The sequence below is a fragment of the Colletotrichum abscissum genome (genome assembly GCF_030869225.1).
Source record: "Colletotrichum abscissum strain IMI 504890 chromosome Unknown Scaffold_9.1, whole genome shotgun sequence".
Lineage (NCBI taxonomy): Eukaryota > Fungi > Ascomycota > Sordariomycetes > Glomerellales > Glomerellaceae > Colletotrichum > Colletotrichum abscissum.
This window is the reverse complement of record NW_026850536.1, coordinates 458,394-482,579: the sequence shown is the minus strand read 5'-3', so window position 1 is coordinate 482,579 and position 24,186 is coordinate 458,394. Positions and strand designations below refer to the sequence as shown.

The 24,186-nt window shown below is 53.1% G+C and overlaps 5 protein-coding genes across 5 annotated transcripts; 2 read left to right on the top strand and 3 right to left on the bottom strand.

The window, feature by feature from the left end:
* Positions 1-2,278: 2,278 nt before the first annotated feature.
* Positions 2,279-4,098, bottom strand: CABS01_04661 (uncharacterized protein; the record flags this gene model as incomplete). The annotated part of the gene is made up of 2 exons (XM_060538031.1): positions 2,279-3,482; positions 3,632-4,098. Coding segments are annotated over 2 exons (1,671 nt in total), but the record flags the coding sequence as incomplete, so codon positions are not given.
* Positions 4,099-5,395: 1,297 nt separating this feature from the next.
* On the top strand, positions 5,396-5,855 carry CABS01_04660 (uncharacterized protein; the record flags this gene model as incomplete). The annotated part of the gene is made up of 2 exons (XM_060538030.1): positions 5,396-5,541; positions 5,609-5,855. 2 exons carry the CDS (start codon positions 5,396-5,398, stop codon positions 5,853-5,855), a joined length of 393 nt encoding a protein of 130 aa, XP_060389692.1.
* An 8,008-nt stretch (positions 5,856-13,863) lies between these two features.
* CABS01_04659 (beta-tubulin cofactor d) lies at positions 13,864-18,241 on the bottom strand (the record flags this gene model as incomplete). The annotated part of the gene is made up of 3 exons (XM_060538029.1): positions 13,864-14,671; positions 14,950-17,996; positions 18,080-18,241. The coding sequence occupies 3 exons, from the start codon at positions 18,239-18,241 to the stop codon at positions 13,864-13,866; spliced, it is 4,017 nt and encodes a 1,338-aa protein (XP_060389691.1).
* A 231-nt stretch (positions 18,242-18,472) lies between these two features.
* CABS01_04658 (uncharacterized protein) lies at positions 18,473-21,264 on the top strand (the record flags this gene model as incomplete). The annotated part of the gene is made up of 5 exons (XM_060538028.1): positions 18,473-18,599; positions 18,975-19,358; positions 19,443-19,817; positions 19,866-20,970; positions 21,219-21,264. 5 exons carry the CDS (start codon positions 18,473-18,475, stop codon positions 21,262-21,264), a joined length of 2,037 nt encoding a protein of 678 aa, XP_060389690.1.
* Positions 21,265-22,669: 1,405 nt separating this feature from the next.
* Positions 22,670-23,461, bottom strand: CABS01_04657 (uncharacterized protein; the record flags this gene model as incomplete). Its single annotated transcript, XM_060538027.1, has 2 exons — positions 22,670-23,155; positions 23,240-23,461. The coding sequence occupies 2 exons, from the start codon at positions 23,459-23,461 to the stop codon at positions 22,670-22,672; spliced, it is 708 nt and encodes a 235-aa protein (XP_060389689.1).
* Between the last annotated feature and the right edge of the window lie 725 nt (positions 23,462-24,186).

Below are 24,186 nucleotides of genomic sequence, written 5' to 3'. Positions count from 1 at the left end.
ACAATATAACTAACTTACTTTTTTTTCGACATCGTTTTGTTCTCCTTGGGGGCCACGTCTCGTTATTTTGACTGATTAAGTGAGATACGATGTGAGTTAAATACAGTCGTCACTCCTTCAGCTTTGCCCGGGGGGGGGGGGGGGGGGGGAGACGATAACGGAATCGGTACCGTTATGGCTGATTCCGCAACCCTCTGAAAGTCTATGCTACATGTCGATTCAATGTTCATCCATCACCAGAGACTCTGAGACCGGATTGGCCAGCCATTGACAGAAAATGTTCCTCAATTGTACAAGGGACTGAACCGAGTTCTTGCAGATCCGGCAGTCACCCAATGCCATGTTGTCGGAAGCATCCTCACTCGATGACGTTGAACGACAATCTCCAAGGGCAGTGAATTTAGAGAAGCCTCCACAGAAACACTGCCTGGTGCCTATTCTCAGCTACTTCGCAAGGCCTCCGGTGCCCAAGTCCCACCTTCGTCAACAACACCTTTACAAAGTTTTGCAATCTAACCCACTCATCACATGCATATTTTCTCTGAACGACGTAAACATCGCAACATCATCCTTATCATGTGTCTCGATTCGCAGCCAACCTCACTGGCCTCGAAACAAAACCAACAGACTGAAAAGCATCCGAGGTACTCACCTTCTTCTGGGCTACTCATTCGATACATCTTCATCTCTGGTGAAACGGGGAGCCTAGTCCCGGGTAGAGGGGAGGGAGGTGTGCGAGGACGGAAAATCTTCACAAAACCCGTGATACCATCCGCGTCTAGAATCGAAAGCTCCATAATACTGATAAATTTGCAGAGATAGAGGACAGGGACCAAGACGTTGGATGAACACCCTACGCGTCACCACCGGATGAGCTTCCTATATCTTATCAGATAACCGATCATAACCTAGGAAACATAAAAGCCCCCTCATCCACCGCGTATAATTTTCAGTAGATATCCTCCACAAAGGGGAGAAGGATATAGATATGGAGGTGCTAATATATGGCATCAACACCTCTGTACAATCTATCAAAGATCCCCCCTCTCCTATCCATCTTCAACACGTGCCATGTGGGCTCCCATGTACCGCGTATATCAACAGCCTCCTGATCGTTTTAGTCAGGAATACTAAACCCCTAGGTTGATCGCCCTCCACAAACCCAGCAACCTCCTCACCAAAACAGGACTCCTCAATATACAAAGTGATTCATGCTTTCCTGTCCCGAACCATACCCACGACGTAGTAGGATTCTCGGGCCAGCTCTGAACCCAGCTCTGAACTCAGGGATAAAGCACGGAGTGCGGAGTCTGAAGTCTGGAATGTGAGGTTAGGGATTCCTGAACCTCCAAAAAAAGGGGGGAAGAGTCAGGCGCCCAGCGTCAAGCGGCCGCCATCGAGTCAGGCAGACACAGATAGATCAACAACCGCGATAGAACAGATAGAGCAGTCAACCCGTCGGTCCTCGGAACAACAACCACAAAGCAGGGAAAAGAGAATACCAAGAAAAATCAAAAGGAAAAAATCGTAATTGGCCAAGAAAACTCTAAAGAAAGGATACAAGAACCATGGTCACGGTACACTCGTGCCTCAGGGGTAATTAAAGAAGGGATTCTGCCGGCAGCGGGCAGAATGCGACAAGAGTCAGTCGTTGACGTTTTGTAGGGAACAGGGTCGTCGGCCGAGATGCGCGACAAACGTCGTGCAGGGACCAGGCATCATGGAAAGCGCCTTCCGGGACCGAGCTTCTCGCATTGCTGCAGTTGCGGGAAAAAAGCAAGCGGACATGATTAAGAAGGGGGGGAAAGTGCTATCGATAAAGAGTCATTGGTCATTCATTCTTTGTAGATGGTGATGATATTGGAACAAGCTGTTCAGGTACAAAACATGACGGCTATTTGCGCCGGGGTATATATAACGATAAACAGCGAAGCAAAAAACGACGGCGTTCAGATATCATCGTGAAGGCCGCTCCGGGGATTTCCTCCAACGCCCGTTTCCCGTTGGTCGTAAATAGTTCTTTCCTCCAAAAATTCCAAAACGTAAAGTATGGTCGTATCCGGTCCCCCATTGACCTATAGAAACGCCGGCCAAAGGCTCTAAACCTCCATAACTCCCCATGTCCAAAAAGAGCCCCCAGCAATGTCGCCGAGATCGTCAATATACATATACATGTACTGTCTCATAAAATATAGTCGTAGTTTCGTGGTCGTAACGTGTTGAAATTAGGTGATTGTGTGGTATGTCACAGGTCAGCTTCTGCGTAGTTGTTGCCAAACTACTTGAGTAAGCCACCAGGATCGATAAGTGTTGGCTCGCCGGGGCGAGGGTTGTAAGATGGATGATCATCGTGTTGCGATTGAGGAATGGGTTGCAATTCCGTGCCAGTCCTGGATCTTTGTCGCGACGGTTTCGTGGGCCCCAAAAGCCCGCCAAGATCTTGCAAGAGTGCTGTTGATCCGCGACGTAAACCATTCGATCCGGCGGGTAGGGTGGGTGACGGGACACCGTGGACGCTAGATGCCATAGGGTCCACGCTTGAGACAATGCTGTCCCTGCGGAATGTCTGGCCGACTCCAACCTGTTCCTCTGATAACAAACCCCCGACGTCGAAAAAGGAGACCCTGCGCGGTGTCGTGGTCGAGTTGCTCCTTGAGGAGGAAAGGTCGTGGGGTAAGAGAGAAGCGTCGCTGCGTTCGGCATTGCTTCGTTGCCGCTGAGGGAATTGCCACTGTCTCAGCTCCTCGCCAAACGGTTTGGCCATTGGTGCGGGAGTGTACCGTTGTTGTTCGTTGTCGAACTCGTCCCGTTCCTCATCGCGTTCTCGTAGGTCAGGATCAACACCAAGGCCGACATCTCGGACGAGATCTTCGTCACTTCCCCAATGACGATGGAGAGTGGGACGGCGCGAGTCGGAGCCTCTGCGATCTATTGAATCTTCTGCCACAGAGCCGTACTTGAACTTTTGTTTCTTCAAGCCGCGATCACGAACAAATGAGCCCAAGACTAGGGCATTTGCAGCCGTTGTTGCGAAAAGGAGCTCAACGGATGCCAGCACGGAACGCAGCTGCTGTTTGCCATGTGCCCTCATGACATGGGGGACACGATAAATAGTAACACCGACGACGGCCAGGCTAAGCGAGAAGAGCAGGGTGAGCTGAATCTTTCTCTTCACATTCATCTGACTGCGCAGAATAATGGGAATCGGGAAGAAGACCAGTAGCAAGTCGGTGATGATGTTACAAGTCGCCATGGTGAGGAGGTGAGCGAACCCTTGGCGGCATTGACCACCCGGGTCAGGAGTAACCTGCCAGTAGTGATTAAAAGGCCGACATTCCGCCAAATCGCTAATGATAATGGCGATGAAGGTTGCGACCAAGGTGCATCTGATGAACACCAGCGTCTGTTCGTAGGAACGTGCCCAAGTGACGCCAGTCAGACGCTTGAAGAACTCTAAAATAGTGTTCTTGAGAATCCACAGTCTGCACAGACAAAGCGTTAGCAAGCTATCCTACCGTCCCACTGGATCCAGTGATGAAATTGCTGCATAAAGTGTTGCGGGCGCAAGGCGAAAAAAAGTACAAGAATAAGAAATGAAAAGGGAACTCATGAAGGGGATTCCGTTACGTACGTTGCTGCGTAGAAGATTCGGCTGGCAAGCACGAGACCACTTGCGATTTCCTTCCTGCGCTCGACCTCCGCGGATAATGCGATGCCGTCAAATTCGGCATTGTTAGTCCCGTAGAGCAAGACAAAATGCACGCAAACCATGCGGAGCCATAGAGGGATCAGGGCGAGTGCTGCGACTTTGTCCTCTTGAAATAATTTTTCGGTTCGAATGAAGCGGCCGGCAACCCGCAGTAGGATAATAACAGTGCAGAATGAGGTTATCCACCAACAAACCAATAGCGAGGGCTTGTCCTGCGAGGAACTGCGCAACTCGGGTGGCTCAGTATAGAGGCTCATGATGGACTGGAGCAATCCACGCCCGTCGACCTCCGCGGAGGGCACGACGAGCGAGGAAAAGGATGCGTCGTCGAAGGTCGAGACGTGACGTAGCGGGCGGGTCGAATTTCGTGCAAGGAATCGGCTCGGCTGACTGTCCCAATGGCAAAGACGATGATGACTATCTCGAGGCTGAAGTAGCGCAGTTTATCGGTTGATCGAAGAGTAGCACAGTGTTGCTAGGGAGGTTGGTGAGGGTATTGTAGCGTTTGTTGTTGCGTCTGATGCATGAACTTTGCGATTGCGAAGGGACGAACGGTGCAACATGAAGCGGACCGGATCCGGCTGTGATTAGAAGCGGTGATGGAAGCGGGTGCATGACCGTCTCGGCCACGGTAAGAGATAACCAGAAAAGCTTCCTATTCCTGTAAACCTCTGGACCGACTGGATGGCGAAGCAAAAAAATACGGACAAATGTCGAATGTGGTGGAAGGAGAACGTGGAATGGAGCCTGGTCTAGATACTGCGGAGGAGTGGATGTAAGTAATAAGCTGCACCGCCGAGTAGACGCAGATAGAGGCAGGTCTCTGGTGAGCATACCGCCGCCCTCCTAGCGGCTTCTAGGATGAGATGGGCAATGGGATAGGCTGGGCCGGGATGGCCAAGTTGGGGGGCAGTCAAGGATACCTGGTGAAGGTCCCTTTGCGCGCTAGGGATGAATGGGGGATTCGGGCCCTTGGGAGTAAGAGTTTGGGGGGTGTGGGACGGAGTGACAAGGAACTGGGCGAGGGTGTGCCGTCAGGGACTTGGTGGTGTGCATCACCAGCTTTTCTTGGCTGGCCAATCCTGATCCTGTCGGCTGGAGGGCGACAGGTGAGAGGTTGTGAGGAGGTCGGGTGGGTGAACGGATTGGCGGCGCACTCGACGAGAGAGAGAGAGGGACCACAGGGGCATCAGTCAAGGCCGGCCGTGTCCATCTCTCTCCAGGAGAGAGATATCCCAAGCCGGTGGCGGACCAAGATGCTGTCAGTCATTGGCATTGGCATTGGAAGTGGCATTGGCACTGTCGTTTGCTGTTTGTTGATGTCTCGCCTTCCTCGGTCCTTTCCCAGGGCCATGTATACGTGTCTCCAGTCTATCTAGTACGTATCCGTACTGACAGAAAGATACGGCGGTCAGCCATCGCAGAACTGCCATTGGAATGACGCTAATCCGCGTTCAAGATGTAACCGATTCGCTCATCTGGTGGGGGTGATTCGGAGTTGGCTGGGAAGCTAGGAGCTAAGGTGGTAAAGACAAGTACCTAGCTTTGGGCCTCGAGTCGTTCGCCTCGACCGAGTGTGTCCCGCGACAATGTCTCACTCGCTGCGGCACCCGAGCCCAAGGTAAGGTGAGTTGAGGCAAGAATAGTACTCTGTACTCTGTAGCTCGCCTTCGCTTTACAGTCAGCATGGCTTCTTCGCGTACTTTGGCGGGCTCCATTTTGAACACGACAATAGTCTTTTGGGGCCTCGGCGCTCGCGGCGCAGACACTGCGGCTGGACGGGCAAAGAGTCCGAACCCGACGAAAAACGGGTATCGAACCGGCGCTGCTGCGTTTGTTGCAGCATGCGCGAAAAGCTCTCAGAACTGCCTCCACATCTCTTCCCACAGCACTTTCCAGCTGCATCTTGCCATTTTGCGAATTTGGCAATGGTCTCTTCGACGATGGAGTAATTCTCGAAGAACATGTCGTCCAGCCGAGTCTGATCGGCTGTGTTGACGGCGTGGCCTACTCGATAAGCCAGAAATACATGCCCTTGCCGTCGGTGTCGGAGCTGGCCGCGTGCTCTTCCAAGGGATTGGCCGCACTCTCTCAGGTCATCGACGTCCCGCTATCAAACTCGATTCGTGGTATCCGTACTCCGTAGGAAGCAAAAGTATCTGTTATCCCAAGAAATCGTACATGGCTCTAGAGCCATTGGATGCATTGGCAAGCCTCTCCGTTATCGTATACCGACATACAGACAGAGCGCCAACGAAAACCCCTCTCCACTTGTCTCGTCTTGTCTTAACTGCCTGGGAGCCTGGAGGTGGTCTTGATTTCTCAGTCGTGTGCGCCTCTCCACTTAGATAAGGCGACGGCAGACGAGAGGCCAGCCTTTCTTCGCAGGATTGGTGGACCGGCCGTTGAACGGCCGTTGCGCACGCCCCCTCCTTGACTGATATGAACAGATAAGTCGCGAATTCAGTGCCTTGGCTCATCGAATCAGTATACACAGTAGCCCACATGCTGACTCCCTCTTAAGAATCAATCATTGTATGGACTAACCGAGCCGAGTACAAAGCAAACATTGTGTACGAATACTATTTTCCTCCGTACTGCGAATTCGAGGGCCCCGTAATAGTCCCTACGCAGGCGCGCGGAGACGATGCGGAGGCGATTTGGCCCTTGCCCTCTTTCTTTACCGGGGAAGAGTCGCCCACAAGGATGTCTAATGGCTGTCAGGTTAAAACGACAGGGGTTGGCTTTCACAGGCTGTGGAGGGTCAAAGTGTCTTTGGGTTGCCAATGGCCCTGCCCTGCTCTGCACTGTCCTGCTGACTGAAGAAAGGACGGTGGCATGGTCCGACGCGTTGGTAAGCTTTGCAACTTTATTAGTAGATCAGGGCATACAGGTTTTGGCACTTGGTAGTACCAATGGTCGCCAGCAAGATGCATGTCTCCTTGGTTGCTTCGATGCAGTTGACGGCCGCCATGGCCTGATGGCGCTGCACGGCTGAGGGTTGGGAATCCTAGAGAAGAAGAGACATAGATAACCGCGGTTTGTTTAATTGGACTTTGGCGAGGGGGCCGAGCCTGGGCTTATGGACTGAGAGTCTGATATTGACCATGTGGTGGATTTTTTTTGGTGGTGTTGGCTACACTGCCAGGATTTCTTGGTAGACCGGAGGTGAATCAGAGGCACCATTGATTGCCGCTACGGTGTAGACAGGCGAAAGGTTACCGCAGGCGGTGATAGAGCGAGAATGGTGATAGGATTGAGGCGATGGTGGGCTCGGCCGGCCGACTCGAGCATGTGGAATTGGATAGCGCAGCAGGAGCTGGAGAGGAGCGCATTCGCGTCTCGGCTGTCGTCCTAAAGTGGACAGCTGCAGTATCTCGTGTGTCCCCGTATTTTATCATTGCTTTCTAGGAAGGGTCATGTAATAAACAGCCGCCCAGTCGAGTATGTATGCTCTAGCGTTGGCGCGGCGCAAAGTACACGATTGTCGGCATCGTATGCCTGGGTCTCTGTTCTGTTGAGCTGGCGCGGGTGGGAGGCAACAGCTGATGCCGAGTAGACAAATGGTCGGCGAGGAATAAGCGGATGGCACAAAGTCACGGCGGACGCCTGCAAGATCAAGGGGGTGGAAGGTTGACGAGTTGCCAAGCCATTAAGGTGGCTGACGCAGGAGACGGAAGCCATGGCCGTTGCGTTGCCGCCGGGTGAGGTGAGTCAACTTAATCCATCGAAAAGAAGTGCCATATCAGAGCGTCGTCCGATGCCTCGAGGTCAAGGCCGTTTGTTCCTCCCTCGGGTATCAGCATTTAACGATCGCAGCCGAGTACACTACCTAATAAGGAGGGATGTGCGCAACATCGGCCGACCATGGCACAGACCAGGCATGAACCGCGGTCCGATAGCGCTGGCAATTGTACATCAGCAACACCAGTAAACAGTCACGGGGCCTTCTTCCCTGCCTGATCAGAAGCTGTCTGTCTCACTCTTGCTAGAGAAAGATCTCCGAGAAGGAGGGTTGCCGCGTGGGAAAGTCAAGACTCGAGACTTAAGAGCAGCATGGTCGACATGAGGCTAGGCCGTTCCTGAATTGAAAGTATGCTCAAGTGTTGGGTGACTTGGGTCCCGAAGAATTTAGCGGTGCTAAGGCGAGATAGTCGACAGTCCAGCTGAAATTTGAGTTCAATCGATGGCAGGTCAAAAATGCAGGGTATATGCGCGCGATGAACATACGCAGTAGGTAGGATAAGGCGGTGGTGGGGGAGGATTTGGAGATCGGAGAACTTAGAAGAGGAGAGCTGTGATCCAGGACTGAGGGTGAGGAAGAAGAGGGACTGGAACCGTGGGACGTGGAGGAGGAAGGGGGGAGGAGGGGGAGGGGGCTGGGCGTGGGGGTAAAGAGAGGGGGGCGTGTGTTGAGCAAGGGCTGGGTCGGGAGGAAGGAAGGAAAGCAACGCAGATTGCAGGCAAGAAGCAGGCACGGCAGGCTGGCAGGTATGGAGAGCAGGAGCAAAGTCGAACAAGCGCAAGAGCAGTCGGTCGGGTGTGGGTGGACCTGCTGCTTTTGCCTATCAATCCTTTCCTCACAATTACGGATGCGGATGCCCATTTTCTTTTCCCACCCTCGGTCAAGGCCTTATTCCTGGGTATTCACAGATACGGGCAACGAGCTGATATCTTTCAGTTTCCGAGTCAGGTGAGAAAACCATTCGTGTCTCTTTTCCTCCCCATTCTGAGACCAGACTAACCGACTGTGGCGGGCAGTGAGAAACCTACTTGGGTGGTGTGCGTCGCACCAAGCCCGCCACGGGGATTTGGAGTAATGTCTGTACGGAATGCAGTCTGTACAGAATGTACAGAGACGGTACTCCGTATCTAAGATACCATGACATTCACCCCCGAGCTCGGGATACCTTTGACTCGGATATCAGAACGCCATTGCCGTCTTCGTCCTCACGACCGCAGGGAGCGAAACGCAACGGTCACGGCAACGGCAACTGCAAGTCGCAGTCCACTCAAGGCACACCATCATGTCTTGCCCTGCGATGCAGCGATGCACCCGTGTCTCTGCCGTATCCGTACCTTGCTTGCGATTTACCCTGCCTTGCCTGTCCTGCCCTGCTCTGGAGTCTGCTCCCCCTGCGTGCGGCCCCAACAGTGGACAGCGCGGGAGAGGCCATCTCGTCATCTGTTGGTCAAGGCCCTAGCCAGCGACAAGTGGATGACACCCGCCGCCGGACCACCACTGACCACTGATTATAACGGCACAGAACGGATACCACTCTGGGGAGAGGAAGGGGCACGGCACGCACGGGTGGGAACTTGGGAAGAAGCACACACATTGAGGTCTTGAGCCACTGTTTAACTCTATCGTTTTGCATTACTAGAGGATTACCGCAGTACATATAGACGCTACCCTACCCTCGAATTCCGCACTATTTAACCTTAACCCTTTTCTTACCTATCCTTTTCTCTATTCTACCCTCTCCCTTATTAAAAAATTATTAAAATTATAGTTTTAATAGCTTATTAATAAACTAATATTACTATTTAAAAATAAGTAACTTATTTTTATATATAAATACTAAAAGTTTTATTATTATAAAAATAATAATAAATATACTAGAGTACTTAAAAAAGCTTTTTAATAAATTTTTAATACTATTTAAAATAATTATCCTCGAGCTATAAGAAGAAGCTAAGGTATTATATTAATACGGCCCTATTTATTTTATTAGTATTAATAATACTTTTTTTAATATAAAATATATTAATAATATTCTATAGCTATATTATTATATTTTATAAATTATATTTAATATTAATAAGGATTTAGTATTATTTATTAAGTATTTTATTAAAGTTATTATTATAAAGTTAGTTTAGTTATTAATATTTTAATAAGTATTTTAATTTAATTTAAAAGCTTTTATAGCTCTTAATTAAAAGTTTTTAAAAAATTTATAATTAAACTTTTTATTTATTATAAATAAAGCTATTATAATTAAAATTATAACGCTACTTATAGACCTCGATAATAAATAGTTAATAATATAATTATTTTTTTTTTATAATAAGCTTAAAAAAATATCTTAATTTAAGTACTAAGTAGGTACTATATTATTTTATTAAAACTATATTCTTATATTTATAACTTAGAAAGAATTAACTTTTTTCGATAATAAGGTACTCAGAGGTCTTGAGCATCGGGGGGAAAGCTTTGGCCACCGCTTAGGTTGCTGTCTCCCGCCTCCCACTGGCCAGATCCATCCAGTTTCCTGTCACCGGGAACCACGATGGAGTCCACGGCTTGCACGGGGTCCCATAAGTGGCCCGATTCGGCTGTGACAATCGAGATGGATCAATCAATGGAGATGGGTTGGTTGCTCGCTCTGTTTCTGTCTTTACGTACTCATCATGCTTCAGCTGCTACATAGCTTATTCCAGCCCGGATACACCACCCCTTGGCCTTATGGATGTCATGTATCTGTAAGCCGTACAAGGCCATCTCATCCGTCTCACGCACCTCCCTTCCTTGCCACGCCGTGCGGGTCAGATCCGGTCCCGCCCGTAGTCACGGGCAGTAGCGGCGCTCAAAGGTTCCCGTCCTTTTTTGCAATCTGCCATCCAGTGTGTGTTGCAGCAGCTGTCAGCATCGAGCAATAGGGTGCCTTGCGGATTCAATCTGCTTCCCCAACGCAAGGCAAGGGCAAAGGTACCTCATGTGCATCTGCACCTGCTGCTTCGCACTGGCACTTCCTATCTCTGCCTCGACATGTTACCGCGCCGCCTGTGCCTTGTCATGTCATGCCATGCCATGCCACGCCACTGGTGATGGCCCTCCTCAGCACCTTACCTAAGATATGCATACGTACTGCGTAGTAAGTAATAAGGTATTCCTTCTACGACCCTTCCCAGCCATGCCTTCCCAATCATATCTCTACCGGCTTACACCAGCTTCGGCCATACGGTTGGAACAGACAATTGCCATTCTGACCAATGTCTCTTCCAGATAATCGAGCCCACAATTACCGCCCTCTTGATGTATCCTTTTTTCCAACGCCCAGAGCTCGCGAAAATTAATTGGGATGTACGAGACAACATCAACCAACAGGCAGAGTGGCGTTACCAAGTATGCCTCTTCACACCGCTGTAGCTCACGCGACACCGCTCCGAGCCTCGATTCGGACCAATAGTGTCAATCCCAAAGTCGGAGGACAAGAGAACCCCACACAACCAACAGATACGATACCTTTCCAATGGCGCCCGAGTCTTCAACTAGCAACTAGTATCCGTCTAGTAACCGCTCGTCCGGCATGCCTCCAGACACCAGTCCAACAACATCCTTCCTTAGCCAGGCCCTGTGGCTGAATTCTCGCAATCCTCGTGCGGAATCGGCCGCATCGACGCAACTCCTGAAAGTACATGGGCTGGTTTTACCTATCAAAGAACAACCACTCGGTCCCTTGGAGACGTGTTGAGGAGTTTCACTGCATATCTGCCAACTTGCCCGACTGAGCAGGTCCTTTGAATGATACCATTTGGGTCCTTGGGGGAAGTTCCACGCTAACCTGACGCCCGCCAATCGACCAATCCCAGCCTCTCTCTCCGTCCAAAGTAGCTCAAGATAATACTTTGTACTTATCAAAATCCCACATCGATGCCCGCACCCCCATCCGTCTACCGCACTACGCCTCCGACTTACCCCTCGCCATTTTCGGCCGTCTACTGCCACTCGCCTTTCCTTCTTCGGGCTTGGTATCTCACCCCGTCCATCTCCTAGCGCCCACCTGACAAGCCCTCAATCCGGGGGGGAGCACTTACAGGCGTACTTACTTTTGTCTCACCAGCTTGCGCCTTGGGGAATCCGAGGTCAACCTCGTCCGCCACACCATGGCTAAATCGAGACTAACTCCCCCGGCGCCCATCATATCGCGTCCCTCGAAGCTGAAATTGCTTTCCAGGGTTCTTTGTGTCAAATCCACGTGGAAGAGCAGAGAACCGCCAGGGAGAAACGAACGGCGAGCCAGTTCCAGACTATCGAAGAATGGCATCAGGTACAAGAACAAGTTGACAAGGGGGTCGTCAAGCCATGCTTGGGGTTATCAACACGGCGATTTTGTCTGTTACGTGTGCAAAACAGCCTTGGATAAGGTGCCCAAGAACAAGCCTGCAGGGCCACAGCGTCGCTGCCACTTGCGTGTCGATGGCGTTGCTAAAACGCGGCGCAGGCTACCTCAATCTTCCAGCTTCTACGAATTACTGGCAAAAACAAATTCCCGCGGGAATTTCATATCACCTAGGAGCGTGTCCGCTGTACCAGACATTCCATCATCTTGAGACATGAAAGGATCCGATCCCATCCTCCCATACGCAGTAGACGCTCCCACGGCTCCTAGGCCGTGGTTGACTAGTACACACTGCTTCGAAGATGGCACCGTCACAACGGCCCGATTCCGCGCTCTGAACGATCCTCCAAAGTCCAAGGAGCCCCAGCCTCAATCTTCAGACTCAGTAGTCAGCAGTTGGCTGCGGCTGTTGACTTTTGGTCTGTGTGCCTGTGCACCTGTCTCTTATGATCTGCTTCGGTATCCGATACTGGCGGCTTGCTCATCAGGCAGAATTACTCTACGCCTTATGGTTCTCACTAGCCGTGCGTTGTCATCCGATCGACAAAACGTCACCAACGTCCGTGTGTAAGACGTGTACGTAGTGCTTCTCCAGCTTACACAACGTAAAGGACATCAAGGGGGAAAGGGTACACCGGTCATGAAACACCATTGTCGGATCCAATTTGTTTTTGCGGGATGCTTGGCTTACATTCGTAAACGGGAGGCACCTGACAATATATCGGCACTCACACTACTCCAGGACGTCAGAAACTCGGTCTCGGGTCTGGAGTTTTCGCTCAAGGATTTTCTCCAACCCAAGGACTTTCAAAGCTAAAAGGCTGTACTAGGCATTTGTAAACGTACATTCCGGCATCGACCGACCATCGCGGCCTTCTGCACGAAGAGTTTGCGATTAGGTAGGTGCCTAGGGCCAACGGGGTCTTGGCATTATTCAACAACATTTCTACTGGTTTTGTTTCGGACCCAGCATCTCGTTTCCGCCGGATAGCGGAAGTTTAAAAAACAATCTGATCGACATGGAAATTGACGAAGAGAAAAAAAATACTACCGGCGTAATCTTTCTGCCTTTGCTGCCCTCCCCCGGGGGGGACGACTGATTTCATCGGTACTTTGTCGGTAGCAAAATCCCGGCGAGATGTCCGTCTAACCTCGGTGGCCGGCGGCCGCGCGCGAGATGGCTGATGGATGGTCTCTACGCATTTAATAGCATTGAGGTGCTTTGATGAACCGCGTCTTGGCGCCTTTTTTTTTTTTCGTGAAGTTTTCGGTCTTGTAAAACCGAAAGTCGGATATGACTACATTGAGCCCCTCCCCCACGGGTGTCCAGAATATAGCTGTACGTGTTGATTTCACTGCCGTACCAGCAGTGATGATGGAAAACATTTCGCCAATGCTGTAAATTGCACACTGCAGCAAAGTCGGGCATGAAAGATGAAAGGGTTCGGCCCCCTCCACAGCGAGCTGTCTGGCTGCAACCCTCCCCCCCCCCCCTAAACTCTCACCTTCCTTGCCCGGTAACACACCGTCTGGGAGCAGGCAAATCATACCCGCCCTCCCCCTCCCCCGCCGGACCTCATGAAGGCGTGCTTTTGGGTAGGTTATGCTGCGGCCTGCCGACACACGTGGTGTTTTTTTTTTTATCTGAGCTTCTTCTTTTGAGTTCTATCCCGACTTGGTATTGTTTGTTTGAACATGAGGTATTGCATTGCCGGCCGGATTTTTGCCAGGGATGAGCTGAACCTTGAAAACAATCTGAGCGGGAGCGGGAAGGGAAGCTGTCTTTGCCGTGACAGCTCGCCAATCCCCCCCCCCCCCCCTTTTCCCGCACTCCTCTCCCGCGAAAGCGTCGTAGTTCGGCAGATGAACCGCTTTCTTCTCCCCAAAGCAGAGACGGCACTGACTAGACGGGTTGCAAATTGTAGTTGGGACGAAAAAAAGAACATCTCTCGTCGCAGCATTTCTGCACAACCCAAAACCAGACGCTCGCATCGTTATGATGGCGTATGGTTTATGGTTTGAACTATCCTAGGCTGCCCGAGACAATGCAAACTGCTCCACGACGCGATTGATGGAGGCTTTATCGGCTTTACTCCAGTCCACGCTCTTGAGCGACTCGCCGCCGCCGCCGCCGCCATGCTCACCCTCATCCTCCTGCTCCCCAAACAGCTTCCACAGCTCGTCGACGACAAGGCTCCTCACCCTCGGCCAGGGATGAAACATCAACGCGCCGAGCCGCTTCCTGGCCTCTGAGATACCGTCCCGTCTCTTACCCCGTAGTATCTCCTCCTTCTCCTCCTTTCCGAGGTCCTCCTCAGTCACACCGGCACACACCTCGTCGAACCCAGCCACGCAGCCGTACACCTTGATACAAGCCTCCAGCTTCCTCACATTGCCCGTCTTGTAACCCGCCCTTTGGACCTGCAGGCACAGGTGCCGCAGGTCGACCCCGCGACACTTTTGGAAGAGCCCGACGTGGCAGAGGAACGCCGCGATCTCGAGCGTCGGCACCACCACGCGGTCTCCCTGGCCCCGGCCCGGCGTCTGCCTGGTCTTGACGTTGCTCACCAGCGCCGCGCAGACGGCGTCCAGGTTCCGCGGCGACGCGGCGCAAAAGTCGGCCAGCGCCGCGCGGGACGCGATGACCAGGTCCTCGTTGCCCGTGTCGGCCGACGTGACGTACCCCGCCAGCAGCTCCGCCATCCAGGCCCCCGCGTCGGCCCTGGCCGGCTCCGCGATGGGCGGCTGCAGGCTGTTTTCTGTCGCGTAGAGGCTTAGGAGGGTCTGGAAGTAGGTTTTTGACGAAAAGGTGAGCTTTGTAAAGGTTGTTGCGAAGCTGGTGTGTGTATACTTTGTTAGTTGGGGGCCTTTTTGTTTTTCGTTCCTTCGCCGTTCATGAGGCGACTGTCAAAGGTGATTAAGGGGGGAAAGGGGGGGGGGGGGGGGTGTTTTTTAGCTGTGTGGGGGGTTGGGTGCGTGGTTTGTTGGGGGGGGGGGGGGTTTTTTGTTTTTTTTGGGTTGTGTTTTTTTTTTTTTGTTGTGTGGGTGGTTGGGGGGGGGTTTGTGGGGGGAGGGGGGGGGGGGGGGGGGGGGGGGGGGGGAGGTATTCCTTACCTAGGCTCAACAGTCAGAGCAAGGACCGCGTGCGCTTCAGTCCGTACGCGATCCAGCTTCTCAGCAGCTAGACGCAGCGTCCGAAGGAACAGCTTCGAGACCGCCGCGGCAAGCCATTCCGTCTTGTGATCATTGGTTCCCCTGATGACAGAATGAGAGCGATCCACACCAAGAGCCATAGTCCACAATGACCTCGTCGCCTTGAGCGCCTCCAACCTGACGTGCGATCCGACGTCGCCCCTCGCGTTCGTCGTATAATCGTTCAGACCCTCCGCCAGCAGGTCGAGGAACACGAGCGCCTGGTCCCGTAGCAGACCGCTCTGCGAGAGGGCCTGCAGGATCGCCACGCGCGTGTCAATGTCGTTGTCGCCGGCCCATCGAGTGAGGATGGTGTCGCAGACGACGCTGCTGCCGCCGTCGCTAAACGTAGTCGTGACTGGGTACGCCATCGTCAGCGCATAGAGCGCGCCCGTGTCGCTGGCCGCGCGCGATGTGGGCCGCTGCCGCACGGCGCCGGCCCATTCTGTGACGATGCGCGCGCGCTCTTGTGCGGGGGAGAAGACGAGGAGGACGAGGGCTGCTTCCGAGGACGCGGCGACGGCTTCCTTTTCTGTGCGGACGAGGCCTGCGCTGACGATGGGGGTGAAAGTCGAGACCAAGCTCGTTACGCCGTCGGGGATTATGTTGGTATCCTGGGCGTTGTCGGTCGTCTTGATGGCATGGAGTAGATCTTCGGTGTTATCTGTTGAGACGACCCTGTAGCCTGGCTCTAGGTTTATGATTGCGCCTTTGGGAGATGAAGTAGCTTGTAGGATAGGGAATGATGAAGTGATTAAACGGCTGTACGCTTCGGCGACTAGCTCCGGTCGACGATACGACGTCGTCTGGAATTCCTTGAAGAGGACCTCCAGTTCACGGACGATGCGGTGAGCGATTCCAGTGACGCTATCGACCGGCTTGCCGGCAAGCAGCTCAGGGAACTTATCCAGGACGGACGCGAGGCAGAGAACGAGACCATGTCGCTCGTCGACTTGGCGCGTCTGGAGCGTACGCAGGCGCGCGAGCACCCTCTCGATGGACGCCGTGAACTGAGCAACGTCGTCGTTTCCAGACCCGCCAGACGGAGACGACGAAGGCCCGGCTCCAGCTTGTCGCGCGAGCTCCAGCGTGAGCGTACCAAACGACGCGCCAGCCACGCGCCGCGAGACGACATCGGCGTCGCCTATGCCCCGCCAGCCGAGCAGGCCATCCAGCAGAGCGGCGCCGTACTGCGACGAAAGCTTAGTCGCGCTGAGCGCGACGTCGTGTACCGCACGCGAGCGCAGGGCGACGGTGTGATAGTCTACAGCCTGCACGACCCAGATGCCCTTTTCGACGGTATCCGGGTGCCGACCGATAAGCTCCTGCAGGGCGGCCGAGGCGCCGCGGCGGATGTTGCCTGCCGGGTCGAGAGAAGCTGTCACAGTGAGCTCTGTGGCGAGGACTTGTAGGATGGTGACGTTGGATGCGGCGCGATGATAGCTGCGTGCCGCGACGACGGCGGCGGTGGGGACGTCGAGGAGTTCCGGGGTGGTGTAGCGGCGTGCGAGGGCCCAGATGCCGAAGCAGGCTGCGTCGCGGACGTTTGTGCCGATGGAACCGCCCGAAGTGCTGCGTTTTTCGAACGAGAGGCCGAGAAGGAGGCCGTGGACGATGGCGGGAAGTTGAGACGCGGGTGGAGAGCGGCGGTAGAGGAGATGGGAGAGGGTGAGCATTAGGCCGTGCCATTCTAGGGGGTCGACGGCTGTAAGGTCGCGCGTGGTGGTGGCAGAAGAGGCCCCTTTGGGAGTGCCCGGGTCACGGGTCCAAAAGACGTTGCGGTTGAGGGAGTCCAGGACGGCGTCGACGACTTGAGAGGCCATGTCCGGGTCAAGCTTGAGGGTGACGATGCTGAGGGCTTTAGAGGCGGCCAGCCGGACGGGGGTGTCGTTGTCGGCAAGGGATTCTAGAAGGTAACCTATGGACAATTCGACTAGTTCGTCGGTGCTCTGCTGATCTGACGGGGACCTGTTGCTGCGTAGAAGGAGGACCGTGACGGAGCGAATGACTTTGATGAGCATCTTGCGCGCTACGGCGACGGAGCGGATAGCGCTTGAGAGGGACGGGGTGGATGTGGCCGTGGCCGTGGTATCCTGAGGGTCTTCAGCCGAGGCGACTGCATGCGCGGTGAGGAAGATGGGCGAGAGGTAGGCGTCCATATCGGAGGTGTTTATGGACGAGCGGAGGACGCCGGCGAGGAAGGAGAGGACGCCGATGTAAAAGTAGGGCGGCTGCGGCGGTGCCGGTGTCGCGGCGTCGGAGGATGACGAAGGTTTCAGGGAGGCGAGAGACCAGTGGACGAGGGCGGAGAGGACGCCTTGGGATTGCATGTCGCGGCGCATGGCGATGCGGATGAGCAGGGCGCGGGCGCCATCGCGCTCTTTGCCGGAGGTGGCGAGGTACTTGATAGCGAGGGGTAAAATGCGGACGGTGATTCCGGGGAGGTCATCGGGCCAGTCGAAGTCTGGGATCGTGGGGAGAGTGAGGTCCGGGTCGGCGGAGGCGGAGGAGATGGTTGAGAGGTCAAAAGGGGCGAGGAGGAGGTGTGAGAGCCAGAGGAGGACGAGGTAGCGCTCTTCCCAGGACCATTGTGCTATGGCACCCGATGAGGATGTTGCCGCTGCGGAGGATGACTGGGGCGAAGAAAGGGGGTTGAGCGCGGGGCGTGCGGTTGACGAGGCGCGCTCTGAGGCTTCAAGGGCCGAGAGAAGGGGCTCGATGTGGCGGGACTCGACGTTGAGGAAGCGAACGATAACCTTTTCACCGCGGATCTTGGTGAAGGTGTAGATGATTTTGGCGATGGCGAGGTTCAGGGGTTCCAGGAGCTGGGAGCGGGTTGAAGCCGATGGCCGGGCCCGGGCCCGGGAGCGGGTGTTGAGGTGCTCCAGATACGTTGATGCAAGGAGGGGGAGCCACTCTGGTAGATGAGGATCCAGTAGCTGAGGTAGTTCTTGGAATGGATCAAGGAGCTATGAGACGTGTCAGAATCATGTATTGAATGTGTTTCGATGCAGAGGGATATGAGATTCAGTGCAGGGGGGGAGGTATCTACGCTTGAAGTCAGACGTGAGGTCTCTGACACCCTGACGCGGGCGCGGAGGGTCTTGCCATCAGGCTTGCGCAGGAAGAGTGGAAGCGAGCGAGAGAACTCTGCAATGAGCTCTGATGAGGCCTTTTGCAACTTGATGTCGCTATCGTCTTCGTGAGCATCCATGTTGACTGACCGCCGGTCTTCGAAATAGGCTGAAAGGTTCGTAGACAATCGGCTGGGCTTTCATTCCATGTCTTGTAGCGGGGTGGTTGGGATGAGAATACCGAAGATTTCAGGACACTAAGTTCAGAAATTCGATCTGAACTCCAACGGTGAGTTTCCTGTTTCAATCTTCAGTTTATCTGGGTGAGGAACGTCGGGCACCAGACCTCGGATGAGAAATTGATCTGATGAATGAGTGAGGTTGAAGTTGTGGATACCTCGAATTCAGGCAGTGAAGTTGGGACAGTGCCGGTCACTGGTGTGCGGGTCACCCGCACTGTATACGACCGCGAGCTGTACCTCCTCAATTCCGGTGGAGGTACAGTTGCTTTCGGTGCTTCTCCTTTATCCCATCGATAATTCCAACTACTATTAAGTACAGCTTCTATTCAAGACCACCTTTTGCACTTAATTGTTACAATTTTTTAGTCGGGCATTGCTTTCCATACCAATTGCCTCCAATCCCTAGCGTCCCTTGCGAAGTCGTGACCGACTCTGCGGGTAAAGGGGCGGTCTGCGTATGGTGTCTATCAACAACACCTATGTATAATTCGAGATAACAAACACTCTGTCAGTCATCGGTGTTGAACTTTATTCGAAAACCAACCTAGTCATATCATCAAATGGTTCAAGAATCAAATCAATCATCTGCCGAAAACGGGCCTATGAAACGGACTATACAATTCGACGACAGCCCACCCCCAAAACGTCGTCAGATCCATCCGTCCAGCCTTCACCCACTCAAACGACACCGTTCTCTGCACCGCGTGCAAGGATGCTTTCAGCAAAGAGGCAGTCAAGGCCGACGACTTCCGTCGAAGGCGTCGCAATCAGCATCACGAGTCATCCGAGGATCTCGCCAAGGCAGTCGAAAAGGGATGTTATTTCTGTAAACGCTTTGCGCGTCACTCTGCGGATCCGAGCATTTCGACTGTTCTGAAAGAGGATCTCATTCTTCATCCAAGACCCGATCCCGTGAGATTATTCTTTGCGGGTTCTGAACAGCATACAGGACGCGCGTGGAGAGAGGATGATCTGGATGACTTGGTTTGTTTCAATCTCCTCCAGCGTAGCCCCGGTGAGTTATACTGCCCCGATGAGCATCCGGTCCGAGGACTCGAAACTCGGTAGTCTACTACTGAAATGACTGACGAGATATTAGATGAGGAGCCACCTGCACGGTTGAGTCCACGTATGGACTCGCATGATGCTTTCATAACAATGCAAAAGTGGCTCAATGACTGCGTCCGAAACCATCCCGAGTGCAAAGTTTTCTACAGCCATTCGACCTGGCTACCTTCCAGGCTCATTGATGTTGGAGACCCAGATAGTCACTGGTGGAAGGTCATCACCACCGAGCATCATCAACTGCCTGCCAATTATGGAGGTTATCTCACGCTGAGTCACCGCTGGGGCTCTTCGCCATTCGTACAGCTCACGTCGGACACACTGCCCGCATTCCAGAACAACACAGCTATCAAGAGTCTTCCCAAGACCTTCCGCGATACGATCGCGCTGGCTCATCACTTCAATATTCGTCATATCTGGATCGACTCACTATGCATCCTTTAGGATAGCCCATTAGATTGGAAGAAAGAGTCCTCCAGAATGGACCACGTGTACTCCAACTCCACCTGCAACATCGTTGCCGCACACTCCGAGGGACCCGATGGTGGACTCTTGACAGCGAGAGACCCATCCGTCTTGGAATCGTTTGTTATTTGCTCAGAGAGGACGGATATCCCGTCTGGCGAATACACCCCCTGGGATCACACGTCCATCCTAAACGACTACAACAGAGCCCCGCTGTACAAGCGCGGTTGGGTCTTCCAAGAGCGCTTACTGCCCAAAAGAACTCTTCACTTCGGTAAAGACCAAGTCTTTTGGAAATGTAGACGGCGCCTTGCCTGTGAGAGCTTGCCCGACGGCATACCGGTGGCACCAGACAACGACGTGGTCGAGCGCGAGAAAGGCGTCGCCCGAATACGCAGAACGCGCCCCCAAGAGGAAGAGGATTCGCCAGAGGATGAAGAAACGTTCGCAACTGTCTGGGAGCACCTGGTTGAGGAGTACTCGGGCTTTAGCTTGACCTACGAAAAGGACAAGCTCGCGGGCTTGAATGGAATGACCGGCATCTTTTCTAATGCCTCCTTGAGTCGATACATTTCCGGTATCTGGAACACACACATCGCCCGACAAATATGCTGGAGCTTGAACCCTGCGGCGGAAAAGAAGCCCCGACCTGCTCATCCCGCCCCATCTTGGTCGTGGGCTTCCGTGCAAGGCAAGGTCTCGTTCAAGGCCATCGTGAACAGCGACGAGGGCATCTTACATCTCGCGCGTCATTTCTACCATAGCGCCCATAGCGATGCTCCCGCAGGACGCCGCATACCACTCGGAGGCTATATCAGCATGAGCGGCAGCGTTTATACTCTCAAAGTGTCAGACATGTCCAACGACGGGGTTTCGCTGAGTCTTGATGGAAGGTCGGAGCGACTGGACTACAACCCTTTCGTCTTTGACTTTTATCGGAAGGATTTACTCCCCGTGGAGGTGGTCATCTTACCAATCATGTGTACCAGGGAACCTCCCGTCAACGCAGAGGGCGTCGAGATTGCCGGTTTGATATTGCATCCTTTGGGCTACATCATCGACGACTGCGGGAACATGGCACTTCGAGGATCCTACAGGTACGAACGTGTGGGGTTCTTCAATTTCAGGCCATATGATGGGAAAGGACAACGATTGCTCTACGGGTCGCATTTCACCGAGGCAAAAAAATCAAAGGCCCGTACAGGAGCAATCACCGTATACTTTTAGAGTAGTCCGTCTTTCGTAATGATAGCAGACCATCAACATCTGTGATTCACAAAGTACAAAGTGAATGTGATCGTGTCTATAAAGCTCGAGCCTGATAGAGAAGAGATCTTTCCTGCAGATATTGCGACTTCATTGTAGCTGAAATCGAGCCCATAGTGCTCTAGTCGCATATTCGAATACTGATGATAGACAGCGATGAGAAAGACTTGACCAGAGTCATTCCTCAATTTAGGCCCATCCACCTTGTCCCTAATTACCCAGGCTCAGCTCGACAATCGTAGACAACTGGGCAAAAAGATTATGAAGTTGATCAAGAGCCTCAAAGTCCATACTTCGCCCTTGCTTTTCGTCCCTCGCTCAACTTACCGCCCATTGTCCCAACACTGCCCAAGAAAAGATCACGATTAATTAAACCAAAATATTTTGCAAGTAACCTCAGGAATGAGTAAGCAAGTTTTCTGAGTCCGAGAATTTACTGAGGAGAAATATAACATAAGCTTGGCCTCTAGAGAAAAGCACTACACGGTTACAAGGAGGGCTATACCTAATACATCCCAATTCACAGACATTTCACTGAACGGAAAAAGAGGTATCATGGGCCCAGATATGACACACACACACAACAAAAGTGATAATTCTATAAAGTCTAAAAAAAGAGGATAAAGTATATAAAGGCGATTAGGATGATAATGATGATGATGGCGGTGATAATGATGCTGAAGTGGGTTAATAATACCAATCGAAACCCCTTTTCGATCCTCCCTTCCCCCCCTTATGACAGAACCCAGCAATAAAACAAGATTCTAACAAAGGAGATCCTTCATTTCGTCCCCTTTCCATCCGCTGAAGCAGTGTCCATCCCGCCCCTTTCCCCCAGTCTTTCACCCGGGTTCTAGCGGGATACTGCCATAAAAAATGCCACTGCTGTCTCTTCCGACCACTCTACTCTCTCTCTCACTCTCACTCTCCTTCCTCGTCTAATTTCCCCCAATGCAAGGTTCAGATGTATCCTCATCTCTGGGCGTAATCGGCGTGATACAATGACGGGGCGTGATAACAATGATGATGAACAACAAAACAAGAAACACACACACTGAAACAATAATGATGTTGGATCCACACACTTTTCCGAAGCTTGGATGAGCGGGGTTCCAACCCACCCGTGGATTCCAGAACTACAAAAGTTTCTTTTCTCTCTCGAAAGCCGTCCGCAAGGAAGAGATGACGATTGTAAGAAGGAGAAAACAAAACCTTCCAACTCATACCACAGAGAGAGAGAGAGAGAGAACAGCACAAAGTTTCAAGGAGTGCAGAAGGCGCAGGCGAATCTGGCTTCACTTCACTCCCCTCAACTCCGCAGCATGCTCTCCCCCCCCCCAACGCACATGAGTCTTCGAGTTTCCCTCTCCTTCTGTGGAAGTCTCCCCCCATTACCAAAACGGCTGAGGGAGAGAAGAAGAATAGTGCATGTCTAGTCTCCAAGGAGGAAAGGAAAAAAGCCACGGAAAAGGTGGGAATGTTGCAACCAAAGAGGGAAGAGAAGCCGAAGCATTCAACCCCCCCCCCCCTTTACAGAGCCAAAACGGCAACGACACCAGCAACGAGAGCAACACCAGCAGCAGCGGCGTTCTTCTCGGCGCCGGCGACGACGACGGTCGTAGGCTTGGTGCCGTTGGTGCCAGCGGTGCCGGTGGCCGGGCAGTTGGGGCTGCCGGGGCAGACGAGCGCGCCGGTCTGGCTGGGGGTAGCAGCACCGCCGGCACCACCAGCGCCACCGGAAGCAGCACCACCAGCACCACCGGCTCCGCCAGCACCGCCAGCACCGCCGGAAGCAGCGGGAGGGCAGTTGGGGCTACCGGGGCAGACGACGCCAGCGGAGCCGGTCTGAGCAGGGGGAAGGACGGATCCCGAGGCGCCGGGCGGGCAGTTGGGGCTGCCGGGGCAGGTGATGAGGCCGGTCTGGGTGGGGACGGCGGGGGGCACGTCGGTCTGGGCGGGCGGAGCGGGGACGACGTAGCCGGTCGCGTGGGCGCACTCGGAGCACTGGTTGGTGGTCTTTGGCGTACGTGTCAGCCACGGCTTCGGACAAGAGGGGGGATGTTTCGTCAGAGGTAGAGAATGAGGAAAGGGTGAACTCACGTAGGTCTGGGTGCAGGGGCAGTCGGGGATGATGAAGGTGGTGGGCTGCTCAATGGTGTAGGTGCGGTTGTTGAAGCAGAGGGTGGTGGGCTGGGGGCAGTAGGTCGTGACGGCGTCCCAGACCTTGGTGATGGTGTAGGTGCCGTTGGTGTAGACGTGCTCGTAGGCCGAGGCCGTGCCGGCGACGAGGGCGAGGGAGACGAGGGCGGATTGGATCTGCATTTTGTCGGTTGGTTGGTTGGTGTAAAGTGTGTGTGTGTGTGTGAGCTGTAGTTGTTGATTGTTGTCGGTTATCGAGTTACTTGCTGAGCGAGTGAGTTTCGAGGGAGCGTGAGGGATTGTCCGGAGAGCAAACAGAGCTAGTTAATGATTGTTTGAAGTTTTTGGTTTTCTTGTTAAGGAGAGTGAGTTGCAATGTTTTGGATTTTCTTTTCAAGAGAGTGACTGAGGCCAATTGAAGCAAATAAAACGAAAGGGGGGGAACCTCCGAACAAACGAAAGAGTTCTTGGATGGATGTATGTGAGATGTGTGTGTGTGTGAGGGATGAAAGGGAAAGAGAGGTGTCACAAGAAAACGGTTCAAGAGCCTCCTTCTTATGTCAATCTCATACCGATACGAAAACACATGAAAACACACCAAACGTTCAACTCAGAACCAAAATAAATCAAAAGATATCCACCGGAACGGCACGCTCAGGGGTTGGCGATACCCAGACAAGCTGACGAAAAGGCTTAGCCCTGCAAGACGGAGGAAAGGGAGAGGAAATGCTAAGCCGGGAACCAACGAAATTGTCTCAGGAACACGACGACTACTTCCCACTTTTCCACTCGAAAAAAGGAGCCTCTGGTTCTCTGGAACACGGCAAGATTGGACGTTGTGAATCTTGGTTCTTCGGGACCAATGAGAAGCTCCGGACTCGCGGCCGGGAATGTTGGTGGAGTCGCCC